Genomic DNA, 12,593 nt, shown 5'->3' on the forward strand with positions numbered 1-12,593 from the left:
GGCTTTACATGAATCATACAGTACTCGCAACTATGTAGTTGCATGTGCTAGTGCCCGAATTTGCATGCACAGTCATAATCAATGAAGTGTCACGCTTCGGAAATTGCAACTTTTTTGCAGGAAAAGGCATAGGCATACTCCATACAGCCAAGTATTTTAACATGACGTTTTGACCTACAGAGAGTTTAGTGTGAGTTTACATCAAACGTCATCACCAGCGAGCGCGTTATAAATACTTATATGAAGATTTCAGTTGTTGAAAGTTTCCGCTAGGGGCGTTGTACAATCATCGCAATCATGCAGTCGACATCGAATGCGTTTGACGTGAACTCGCCCGCCCACGCCCAACCCTAGCCGTGCGTTCCAATTTCAAAAAACGTTACGGTACTGTATAGATTTATGTTCGGTACTCTGGCAAGGACCAACGCTAGGCCTCGCTCGGGCGCGCTCGGCGCTATTCGGCGCGGTGGGCGCGAGAGGCCGAGGTCTCGGCGCGCGCGGGCGTGGGTGGCGCGCACTAGGCCTGCTTGACGCGCTTGCGCGGCGGCCCGATAGGCGGTATCTGCTGCTGCTGCGTGGCGAGCGCTCGGAAGGCCTCGGCGATGAGGTGCGGGTGCGACGATATCATGTTCTTCCACCCGGCTGTGTCCATCACGTCCGTTGCGTGACTCCTGGAAGAAAAAAAAAGGAATTTTATTAATCTATACTTATAATAAATCTGTAGAGAGGTCAATTCTGTACATGAAATATATTTTCAAAATAACTATCAGGGGGTGATTAGTGATCGATACTGATGCCAAAAATGCAATCAGTAAAATTTTTGTCTGTCTGTCTGTCTGTATGTTCCTTATCCTCGTAAGACCGAAGAGTAAATTTTGTCGACTTCTAAGTATCGCCGAATGTGCTTTCAGAAGAACGAATAATTTGTAGTAGTAAACGCCGAGCACTTCGAGTAAAAAAATTTCTATGTTAGAGATTTTCTTTTGCATTCATATTTTCAGGGGCCCTATTTAATAGTGCATAGAGCTTATTTTAGGAGAAAAATAATAAAAAAATGTTTTCTCTTAAAAGAACATTCGGTATTACAGACTTTAAAAAGGAAAAGTAAATAAATTGTGTTTTATACTTTAAAGTAAAACATAAATGTAAACTTTTTAATAAATGAATACTACATAAAGATACAATAATGATATAAAAAATGTAAGTGAAAAGGTACAAGTGTTTTAATTTTATTTAATGTTTCATAATTAGTACTTTTAAAAGTACTATCGGTTTTATAACATACAATAATGATAGGTTAGAATGTATAGGAAGTAAAGTGAATATTCATGTTAATTATAATATTTATTAAACTAAAAGTCAGAACGTTCTCATGGTAATTTTTCTCAATCATATAATAATTTTAAAAGTCCAATACTCAATCCATCTCAATAGAAAAAAATGTACAAAAATAAAACTTTCACCATCAAGACCGAATGCAAAGAACTATTATTTTCAAACGAAAAAAAAATCTTACATAACTTCTTCGAATTGGTAAAAATATTTTTTTTGCTTGTTTAGCAGTATTTAAACTTAAATTATACTGGTTAGTTTTTCAATTAAACAACACTTTCGTGAAGAAAAAAAATTGATCGTACATCACGTCCTCTCGGAAGAACCACCTTGTCAAAGAAAAATGATAATTTGACAGTGACATTTTGTTTTTTTTACATTAATAAGTTCGGATACCTGATTTTGAATACTTTAAGCCAAAGACTATCACTCTTTTTGTTCGATAGGCGCGAATTTTTGAACTTAAAATTATCGCTAAAGTTTTAGTTCCTCTGAAGGCACATCCGGCGATACTTAGAATTCACCTCCGAAAATGTCTCGGCGTTACTGACTACAAAGTTTTAGTTCCTTCTGAGGCACATCCGGGCTTACGAGGTTATAGAAACAAAAACTACTCGACGGATTTTAACGAAACTTGGTACAATTATTCTTCATACTCCTGGGCAGGTTATAGTATACTTAGGAATTCCCATGGGAACGGGAATTAGCGGGAAAATCCTTTTGTATGAAAAATCTAAACCGCTTAAGTTAGACGCTTGAAATTTGGCATGCAGGTACCTTAGTAAACTTAAAGCTTAGTTACAACAGGATATTGCAAAATTCCCACGGGAACGGGAGTTAGCGGGAAAAAACATTTGTATGAAAAAATCTAAACCGCGTAAGATAGATGAAGGGGGTAAAACGGGATCCACGCGTACGAAGTCGCGGGCGGCCGCTAGTTAATGTTAATTTTAGACCTTATGAGCAGACCCCTCTTTCCCACTGGGCATTCTGGGCACGTGGACTCTCTGCGATCGAGAAGACCCCCGTCTGTTCTTATAAAAGATCTTTCTCCAGATGAGAAGGGCATCCCTTGATCCTTATGGGCCCAGGGCTAGTAGTTTAAAGACGGCCACAGTTCTCTGAAACTATTGCGGCTATTATCGTACACGCTTTTTCATGTACAAATTTTCTTGTTTCCAATAAATAAATTTTGAATTTGAATTATGATTATGGGCCCCTATACGTGACGGTAGCAGTTAGCATTTATATGTTTCGTATGTCTTCTTTCACGGAACGAAGCTTCCTAATGACCCATAGAGTCACTATTTTTTTTTTTAATATAATTAAGATCGACCATATTCCCGAATGCCATTAAGGACGGAATTCTATTTACTTAAATGATGATTGTATTTGGATTAGGCACAAACTAACAGTCCCCAGTGTGAAGTGTAGGTTTTGATAGTCTTGTGAACATTGAATATCTAAAATACGTTAACGTTCCTTTTTGAAAATAGTTGCCAACCGTAATTAATGATATACACCGACTTATCAGTCGGTGTATATCATTAATTACGGTTGGCAACTATTTTCATCTATCTATAGTTAGTATCTATCGATAGTTATACAATAACCATCTTCGTGACCCGGATACAGCCATTTTAATTTAAAATCTAGTTTACCCTCAAATCTGTCATCGTTACTCTCATTTACTTGCGATACAAATGTTTAATGTCTCTATCATTATTTGTAGTTCTAGGTTAATAAAATCGAACTAAACAAACACTTAAAATTCCGTTTATGAATAAAGTCAGCAGGCCATATTTTCCTAACATCACGCCTCGTTACTCGACACGGTTATCTAAATAAGTTAAGCATTAGTAATCGCTATGCCCTAATCAGTAGAGATAACATTTACTTTGTAATGTAAGTGGTACTGTTTATGTTTTAATATGGCACTAGAAAATCAAACAAGTGCGTTTAAAACGTCCGCTTACGCACACTTTGAATCTGTGTCTGTTCTAGTTTGACTGTTGGGGCTATCATAATATTTAAATAGATCTCGTATAATAATAAATTCAAATATTCAACTAATCCTTGGCACGTGTTTGAGAAAGATCCCAATGGACAAATCTTATCGCACAATCTTATTTTATACATAAAAGAAGATAATAAGCATAAATGCGACGCATTCATAATGCATTAAATGTTATCTTAGCTATAATAGCTAAAATGCAGAATATTCTTTAGTAGAACAGAGTCTGCAGTTCAGGCAGTTATTTAGTTAAAGCTGGGCCAATTACATTGAAAACGAACTACTATTTCACATTGTATTTGTAATAAACCAGAGATTAAAAAGTTTATAAATATTGCAAATACCCACATTTTTTAGCTCTGGACATGTTCCAGAGTTAGTTTTGGAATAGCATACTACATTTTTTAATGCATAACAAGGCAGGTATTTCACCGCAATCGCACCTGGTGTTAAGTGAGATGCAGTCTAGGATAGTACATATCTGCCTATTTATGGGATTCCCAAACTTATAATTAGTTGTTTTCAGATGGAGACTACATTTACAGACATTAAATAATGAGTAATTACTCACGTGTTTATGAAATCGATGGTCTGCGCTTTGAGCTGGTCGGCGGAATGCAGGTCGGCCAGAATGAGTGTGTCGGCCGCCGTCTCCACGGACAGGCTAAGGCATAACGCCTCTTCGCACATCACTTTTAGCCTGTCCAAAGCGTACTGAAATAAAAAAAAGAAGATGGTCAATACTTGGATCATTATAAACTAAATAAATATCTGTAGGTTTGGGATGCGCGCCCCGATATAATCTTATCGAGGCACTCTATCGATTTTAGACGATAAGCCCATACATTTGTCGTTTAATTTTCAAAAGTATCGTTAACATTTTATCGCGGCGTCCATCCTAGCCCGGCTGGATATTGTAGGTTACATAAAAAACTACAGAACTAATCCAAATGTATTATGTGGTTTTTTAATGCATAACAAGGCCAGTATTTGATCGAAATCCCACCGTTGTGATGTATCTAGCAAAATTCTTCAATCTAGTGGTTTGACAAATTCAAGGACTATTTGACTTGTTATTATGTATTGGATTATTTACTGGTGTTTGTGAACCTCTAAAAGTGATCTTTGTACTTCCTTAGCCGTCGTTTTGAGACGCCACTTTGACGTAAAATTACCGAGTACAATAAAAAATCGGTAAAACAAATAATATTTTAACATTTCAGTAAGCCACATAAAATGTTTGTGTCTCTTAGATAGATATAAGAATATTTTTGATTAAACAACAACGTAATTCGAATTATTTTTGTCATTATTCCATTATGTCATTGCTTTGTATAAAAATGATATCTGTTTACGTAACGATAACAATGTTTATAGTTATCAGCTGTTGCATAACAGACCAATAAAACATGTACAACAACACCTTGCCCCAGATTCTTCTCAAATAATATGTAGATTTATTGCAATTTGCTACATTAATATTAATACAAGGTGGGAAGTGCGAAGGTATCGGTAACGTTTTTTATGCTTTCCGTTGTTTTAGAAAAACTATGTCTACATCTCAACTAGAATTTTAATTGCACTAAACGGTATTTCTGTTTGTACTATTCACTTTTTATTTCAGAATAAAGAGTTAGGGAAGTCTTCAGCGGAAATCTTTTAGTCTAATACTAGAATAAAGAGAAGATAGTAGCAACTCTATTAACTTCATGACATTATAACAGATGTTCTGACTTACTTACACATATGCATATTTTTTTTTAAATTCAAATCTATTTTTTACGACCTTGTTCAAAGTTGTCAAAAATAGGCTTTTCGCCCAAATTTCAATAATTAGTTAATAATATACCTTGATGCCTATTTTATACAAATGCGCTCTTATTTTGGAAAAAAATCTCATCTCCAAGGATTATTTTGCATTTTCAATAATATTTGACATATAGCCCTCAAAAACGCTCACGACCGTCATGGCGTCTTGAATGACGTCACGCCTTGCAAAACACAGCTGTTTTAGTACGGAAATTGTAAAGTTAAATTAATTACAAATGGATCCATCGTATTTCAAGTCCTGTATAGTGCCCCAATGTACATGCACAAGAATAAAAACGCCAAATAAGTTATTTATAGGTATACGTACCAAACAATCAGCAGATACGTAAAATATGATGTCCATTGTTTATCAACAAAATCAAGGATGTATTTTTGTGAAGATCATTTCAATGTAAGTTAGATATTTCACACAACATAATCTGATATCATGTACCTACATATTATAATGAAATTGTTGAACTTTGTTTAAGAATAGTGATAACAACAAAATGAGGTTAGGAACTATTCATGACATATTTACCAACAAACTTCACTTTTTTACTTTTTTTTTTTATAGAAATTCACGGCTCTGGGTCAAGACTTCACATGAAGAAAAGTGTTGCCAGTCGGGTCTTGTCAGAAATTACCAGAAATGTAAAAAAATGTAACCTATTTTTAAAATGTACTCTCTCATCTTATTCATAAATGGGAAACTATAGTATTATTATACTATTTATATCACTTAGTTCTACTGTACAGTACCTATATCTAACATTATTTGCCAAAACTCGAGACATTATGTAAAATTATTTGTTGAGCCCTATAAAGAAAAAATATCTACAAATTTCGAAAAATCACCTAAACGGTTACAAAAATAACCTTCTAGCAACACTCAAATGTTGGCAATGACAATCTGGCCTAAAAGGGCTCGCACCCAGAGCCGTAAAAAACTATATTTAAAAAGATAGAAAAAATGACGTAACGCTTTCTGATTGGTGTTTGCTGTCACGTGACTTATGGGCCATTTTTTCCGAATTTATTTGCTAAAAATATAAATAATCTTTAATTATTATTTTATGTAGTTTCGTTTTTCATTAATTATACGACTATCTTAATAGTTATAAAATTTTATACTGCAGATTTATTCACTATGGATACAAGCCTATTGTATTACTTACGTATTTTGTATAATAATTGCATGTTGCATGTGCCCTTGTTTTATCATCATCATATCAGCCATTAGGACATCCACTGCTGAACATAGACCTCTCCCAATGATCGGTTGGTGGTGGCCTGCTTCCAGCGCCTTACTGATACCTTTATGAGGTCGTCGGTCCACCTTGTGTATGGACGCCCTTGTTTAATGTAATAACTTATTTATTTACCTTATCAGCGGCGGCCAGTAGGTCGTCTGCCATTTTGTCAAGATTGGGCGCGCGCCCCGTGTATATGAACCGAAGCATTTCTCTTAACACTTCGTGGTCTACGTCTGTGATGTCCACACGATTTCTTTTTCTTTCTTCCATTTCGTGTTCAAACATCGCTGCAAAGACGGGGCTCCGCGCTGGAAGAAAATAAAAAAGAATTGAGTTACGTTATGAATAAAATAAATAAATATTATCGGACTAGCTTTCCGCCCGCGTGGAATTTTGTCTGTCACAGAAAAACTTTATCGCGCTCGTTGTTGTTTAAAAAACCGGGATAAAAACTATCTCTGTGCCAAATTTCATAAAAATCGGTTCAGTGGTTTAGGCGTGAAAGCGAGACAGACGTATAAGAGTTACTTTCGCATTTATAATATTAGTAAAGAGTAAAGATGTGATTCTAGTACGGGACTAATCTAACTGCAACTCCTGTATAGCCAAGACCTAAGCTTGGCCACAAATGAAACCCAATCAGTGAAGGTTGAGTAGTCCCGGTGCCTTGTTGATAAGAGTGGTTCCAGTAGAGTAGAATGTGAGTACACCCTCACACTTCTTGTGTTCTTGTAAAAGAAGAAAGGGACAAATCTCTGAACATCAGGCCTTCCCATGCCGTCTGGCCAACGTGGGAAAAACTAAATCCTCTATTTGCCTTTAGTAAATTAGCTCTTGCAGTTTAGACCTTTATGAAACGCATGATATAGAGCAAATTTTCGCATTGCTTCGTGACGTACAACATTTCGTACGAAAATGTGGGGAAACCCTTAGTTCTTATTATATTTTATCCTGGTTTCATGACAGATTACTAAATAATTATCTACACTTTTTAAACAGTATTTTGATATTATTCACACTCGGGACTTTTTAATCTGGCCAATATTTAATGAGGAAAACAAAACATGGATCGGAATTTCCTCAGTTACATTGTACGTAAATTAAGGTTATCTAAATATGGAATAGTGTCAGATATAATTAATTTCATTTGTTCATTAAAACAAGGTTTTACAATAATAAATTGAAGCATTGGGTGCAACAAGGGCGTATCTCGTAAAATTGAGTTTCGAGAAAATTGACGATGAAAGTTTCAATGTCTTATATTTTTTTAATGTTTATAATTTGACTTACACTTACTTTACTATTTGTTAGTCCCATGATTTAGCAATAAGATTAAGGTATTATAACTATTTTAAATCAATCGGAAACATCTTAATATGCGATTTTTTTTACTTGTGTTATCCGCCCTTGTTGCACCAAACTGGTAAACAGATAGGGCGTTAGTTAAATTATTATTTTTTATGGAAAATAAATAACAATTTGAATACTTATTTTATTAATTTTAATTAAAATGTAAGTCAAACATGTGTATTTATTACAATCACCGTTAAAATATTAAACTTTCTTAATATTTTTTCCGACTTTCGTGTTTTAATCAGATTTATCAAAATATTCACTAGACTGAAGGGAATCTTTAGAATCAGCTGCAACTGGCCTGGAAGGTCCAGCCTGATCCTCCAGGCCTGCATGGAAGGTCAGGACCAGTTTCAACCACTCATTTGGCTCACTTTTAGCTAGGTCCACGGACCAAGTCGCCGGATTGAGTTTTTAAATATTTTCTTCTTTTTTAAACTGGTTGTCGCAGTTTCCAGAGCTAAAAAGGTGAACCTTCAATATTTTCGTTAATAAATTAAACACCAAATCAACACAAATCTACTCTAAAATCTTAGAGTGAGTCCATTTGCCGGAGGAATAAATAATTGAAAATTCAGTCTGGCGACTTGATCCGTGGACCAATCTAAAAGGGGGCCAAGTCACTGGAAGACTCAAAATTAGTCTTCAGTCATTTTTTACTTTAATAAGTTTTTAAAAACTGCATACAGGTCGAATTTTAAGTGCACTTTTGTTACTGTGTGCAACAAGGGCGTAGCGCCACTTGTGACATAAATTATTCTCACGCCATCAGGGAGCGTCTGATCGAAACCAGTTTTTGGGATGTTAAACCAGATGGTACAGTGCATGTTTTGATATAATAACATCAAAACGGACTTTCGGTACCGAACGCCCTTGTTGCTCCCAATGCTTCAATTAATGTTTGCGACGTAACAAGGACTACGCTTGTGATACTTTTATAATGATCTATGGTTAATTTATAGTCATTTGCATAGCCTACATCACATTAAATCTGTTTAGTTACTATTAAACAAGTTTTATTAACTATGAGCCAGAAAGTAGAGATGTTAATGAAATTATCTGGAAGTAATATTGTAATCCTCCTTCCTTCGAAGCAAACGTAGGAAAACGATTTCTTTTAAAAGGTTTAATATCAGCCCAAATTCTTTCTTTCTTTCTTTATATCGAGCAGTAACAGGGTTTTATTAAACTCTTGGTATTGGAAATGTACCTATGGGTCTAGGCAAGTGGCACTTTTTGATTGAATCGAAAATCGAATCCGTTGAAACTCCATACATAAATAAAACTTTTCTATAGATGACCCACGCTGAACTGTCCCACCAAACTCAATGACAGGGGAGCGCTACCATCGTTCAACTATATGGTCTCCAACATGGCAAAAAGCGATCCGGTATTGACGGTGGCTCCCCACTGTCAATGTCATGGATAGGACAGTTCAGTATTTTGGAACTATACCATCTTTCGACATAAAAACTGTCACATTTGGCATTTTGGCTGGGGGCAGACATTGTACAGTTCACATCAGACATATTTTGGTGTAATAACAGCCCCCATAACAACTACCTACATAAGATGCCGTATTGTTTAGCTCAGTTTGTCGTCTGTAACAACAGTTTATATTTACCTGCTAATATAGCTTTATGCGCCTGGAACTCCCTGCCCCCGACCGCTAACGTGACGTCAGAGAACCTTTCGTTGTCGAACAGCGCGCCCAAATCATCCGAGAGTCTGCATTCTGGCACTTTGAACTGCATCACATTGCTCTGTCCACTTATGTTTATGCTATCTGCGACTACTGACACTTCACAAAATATCGTCAGTTTGTCCTCTGGTAACAGACCATTTGCCTCATCTAACAAGAAGTCTCTGGAAAAAGGAGAAAATATAGTTTTTATTAACAACATAGATATCAAGTTGCACATTGGAACAATAAAATAAGTACGCAGAATTTTATTAATAATGGGCACTTAATAATGAGTTTATCTTTACTGCAGAAATTATAATTAGGTGCGCAGTTAATATTGCGATTCCTGGAGGTCTAGGTAAGAACATTATTTTGCAGAGAACTCATAGAAATTATTATCTGTTTTATTGTTAAATCGTAAACACAACGTAATTAACACAATACCTATCTTACATAGCGTAAGTCGCCATCCATGTTATTAAATACAACAGTAATAAAAATCCGATTCTATCCCATCCCAACTAATATTATAAATGCGAAAGTAACTCTGTCTGTCTGTCTGTCTGTCTGTCTGTCTGTTACGCTTTCCCGCTTAAACCTCGCAACCGATTTTGATGAAATTTGGCATAGAGATAGTTTGAGTCCCGGGAAAGAACATAGGATAGTTTTTATCCCGGTTTTTGAAACAGGGACGCGCGCGATAAAGTTTTTCTGTGACAGACAAAATTCCACGCGGGCGAAGCCGCGGGCGGAAAGCTAGTCTCTTATAAAGGAGCTCAGAAAGTCTTACAAATCTGTCAAAAGTTACTGTTGATTTACAGATTCTTTTTTTTTTTATCAGTATCAGACATTCTTGGCCACGTTCGCCGCATCGTAACCAAATCGAAACCCGTCTCGCTAAGGGTACAGTCATCAGCACATCAGAATATTTTTGTTGCAAATTGGCACATATTAGAACTACATAAGCAACAGTATTTAGCTTAATTGATGTGCCGAGGAACGATGATGCGAATATCCGTCGTAAGCTTGTAAAGATTAAATTGTAAGATGGACAATGTTAAGATAACTGTTTACCCAGGAAATTATCATAGGTACCTAACAACTATAACATCTGACATTCTTCAGCGCTTCCTTTTAGCGGTCTCTATTTATAGTTTTCAAGGCAAACATTAGATAATGATCTGCAACGATCCACGTGGTATCAACGTCACCAGTCTACGGCCTATAAACATTAAATCTTTACTGTGCCTTGCTGCTGCATGTCACTACATGGATGGCTTTGATGTTACGGTGTAGGGCCACCGGTAATTGTAAACATATGTCGCTCCAAAGCCAATGGCTAACAGACGGAAAGATACATTCTAGATATTATCATAACCTTCTGTGTTATTTAGGACCGACCTCGAGTTTTCGTCAGTCGTTCTCGTTTGTTACTATGGGAGCCGATTTAGCTCAAAGGCGATCACGAGCGAAGAAGGTAACTGTAGTGTAACACTTTGAGATGTTGTTTTTCTAGTAAAAAATGTATCTAATACTGGAAACTAGCTTGAGGACTGGCAGAAAAACAAGCTTAAAAAACTAGTCCGTTCGATGCGGTTCTTCGATTAACGTAGTTCAGTAACAATGAGCTCTACATATTCAAGAGATATAACAAGGTCGCGTCGAATGCGCATCAACTACTGATAGCCAATCTGAATTTCTTTATTACTTTTTTTTCTAAGAACGTAATGCAATTAACGGAAAAGTGGGTGGACATTAAGATACTGTCGACGCCGTGTTATAGTCAAAACAACTCATAAAAACTTGACGTCTGAATGCTTTAATATAAACTGTAAACAGCATTTTAGAGTACTGTAACCACGCAACGGAAATTTAAAGTTATAACAAGCAACATTTGACTTGTTTAGCAGGAGACTGATGACGTCGACACGGCGATATCAATAATGCCCCGTGGAGCGAGCCCACGATATTATCATACGAAGGGCATACTCCCCATTGTCATTAAATGGGGTCTGGCCCTTGCTAGTTCAATCAAAGTCTGAGAGCGGGAAAACATGATGGTTAAAAATGACGGTTCGGACAGACTTACGTCTGGTTTGTATGAAATAATAATAAAAATATGCTCACCTTCGGATAAACTTTTTGAATCCCCAGTCTTTGCCTTGTACAAATCTGTATGCTCGCTGTGACTCCATCGCTTTTGTTTCTTCCCGTTTCGCGTTCAATATTGAGAATTTGAACTTTGCACGCACTTCTGATTTATTACACGACACTAATAATAGATATAATGATAAATAGTCTTTGCTCTCTTCATCGAGTCCTTTGGGATTTACGCGCAGACACCATTTTAATTTGTCACTAGCACCGGCTGAGAAAGTCGATGATTTTAACACTTCACCCATCTCTTCTCTACAAAAACTAAAATTATTAATTGTCCACATGTAACTGAATTTCACCACTTTGACCTGAAACAAAAGAAAACACGACATTAATAAAAATATTCAGTGGACAAGGAAAATGTTGGACAATTATTAAATCGGTAATATCATTTTTTACTGTATTTTTTAATGTTGAATTATTAAATGGCGTCTTTATTAATATGCACATAGCATTAATGTTCTCGCAATAAAAGTAAAAATAAGAATTTAATGTCATGACTTTCTCAAGATGTCCTCCAAAGGGCAGTTTCTCTGAGGCCCATAAATCGTTCGGAACGAATCTAGGGTCTATTATCCATTTATTCTATGGTTCCTAACAAATTCCATTGTGTTCGGTCACTAATTGCTTTGCTGACAGGTATCCAGTAAAACACACGCCGGCACGGGCCCACGCTTTACGACTTATTTATGGCGAATGGAACTTTAGTAAACGAACTACTGAGAAGGTTACGTCTCCCTTGTTTGCGGTATCTCTTGTTTTATTAACGGCGGTCTCGTTAACTCGAGGAATGAATGCCAACAAGCGTTTTGTAGGTCCTGTCTTCCAACAAAGTTTTGTTTGCTTTTGTCAAAGATAATGGTTGCGCAACGATAGTTTAAAAAGTGGCGTGCGTGAGAGTTAGTTGTGTGGTATGTAGCCTATGGGGCCCTGGTGTGTCAGGGTGGACGCTTGGCCAGTGAAGGTCAGGAGGAGGTGGTCGAGGCGC

The 12,593-nt window shown here is 36.5% G+C and overlaps 1 protein-coding gene across 4 annotated transcripts in view; it reads right to left on the reverse strand.

Moving 5' to 3' along the window:
* Positions 1-292: 292 nt before the first annotated feature.
* The window catches only part of rdx (BTB/POZ and MATH domain-containing protein rdx), a 44,431-nt gene continuing 32,130 nt past the window's right edge, over positions 293-12,593 (reverse strand). For 3 of the 4 annotated variants that reach the window (XM_028322304.1, XM_028322303.1, XM_028322302.1), the window contains 5 exons: positions 11,576-11,913; positions 9,389-9,630; positions 6,541-6,719; positions 3,918-4,060; positions 450-671 (listed from right to left, as the gene is read on the reverse strand). In XM_028322304.1, the coding sequence (XP_028178105.1) occupies positions 518-671; positions 3,918-4,060; positions 6,541-6,719; positions 9,389-9,630; positions 11,576-11,913 (1,056 nt within the window). In that variant the 3' untranslated portion in view covers positions 450-517. Of the gene's footprint in view, positions 672-3,917; positions 4,061-6,540; positions 6,720-9,388; positions 9,631-11,575; positions 11,914-12,593 lie in introns of all 4 variants that reach the window. The other variant, XM_028322301.1, reaches the window with a different exon arrangement.

The sequence above is a fragment of the Ostrinia furnacalis genome, unplaced genomic scaffold (genome assembly GCF_004193835.3).
Source record: "Ostrinia furnacalis isolate ACB-3 unplaced genomic scaffold, ASM419383v2 OfSCF7613, whole genome shotgun sequence".
NCBI classification, from domain to species: Eukaryota; Metazoa; Arthropoda; class Insecta; order Lepidoptera; family Crambidae; genus Ostrinia; species Ostrinia furnacalis.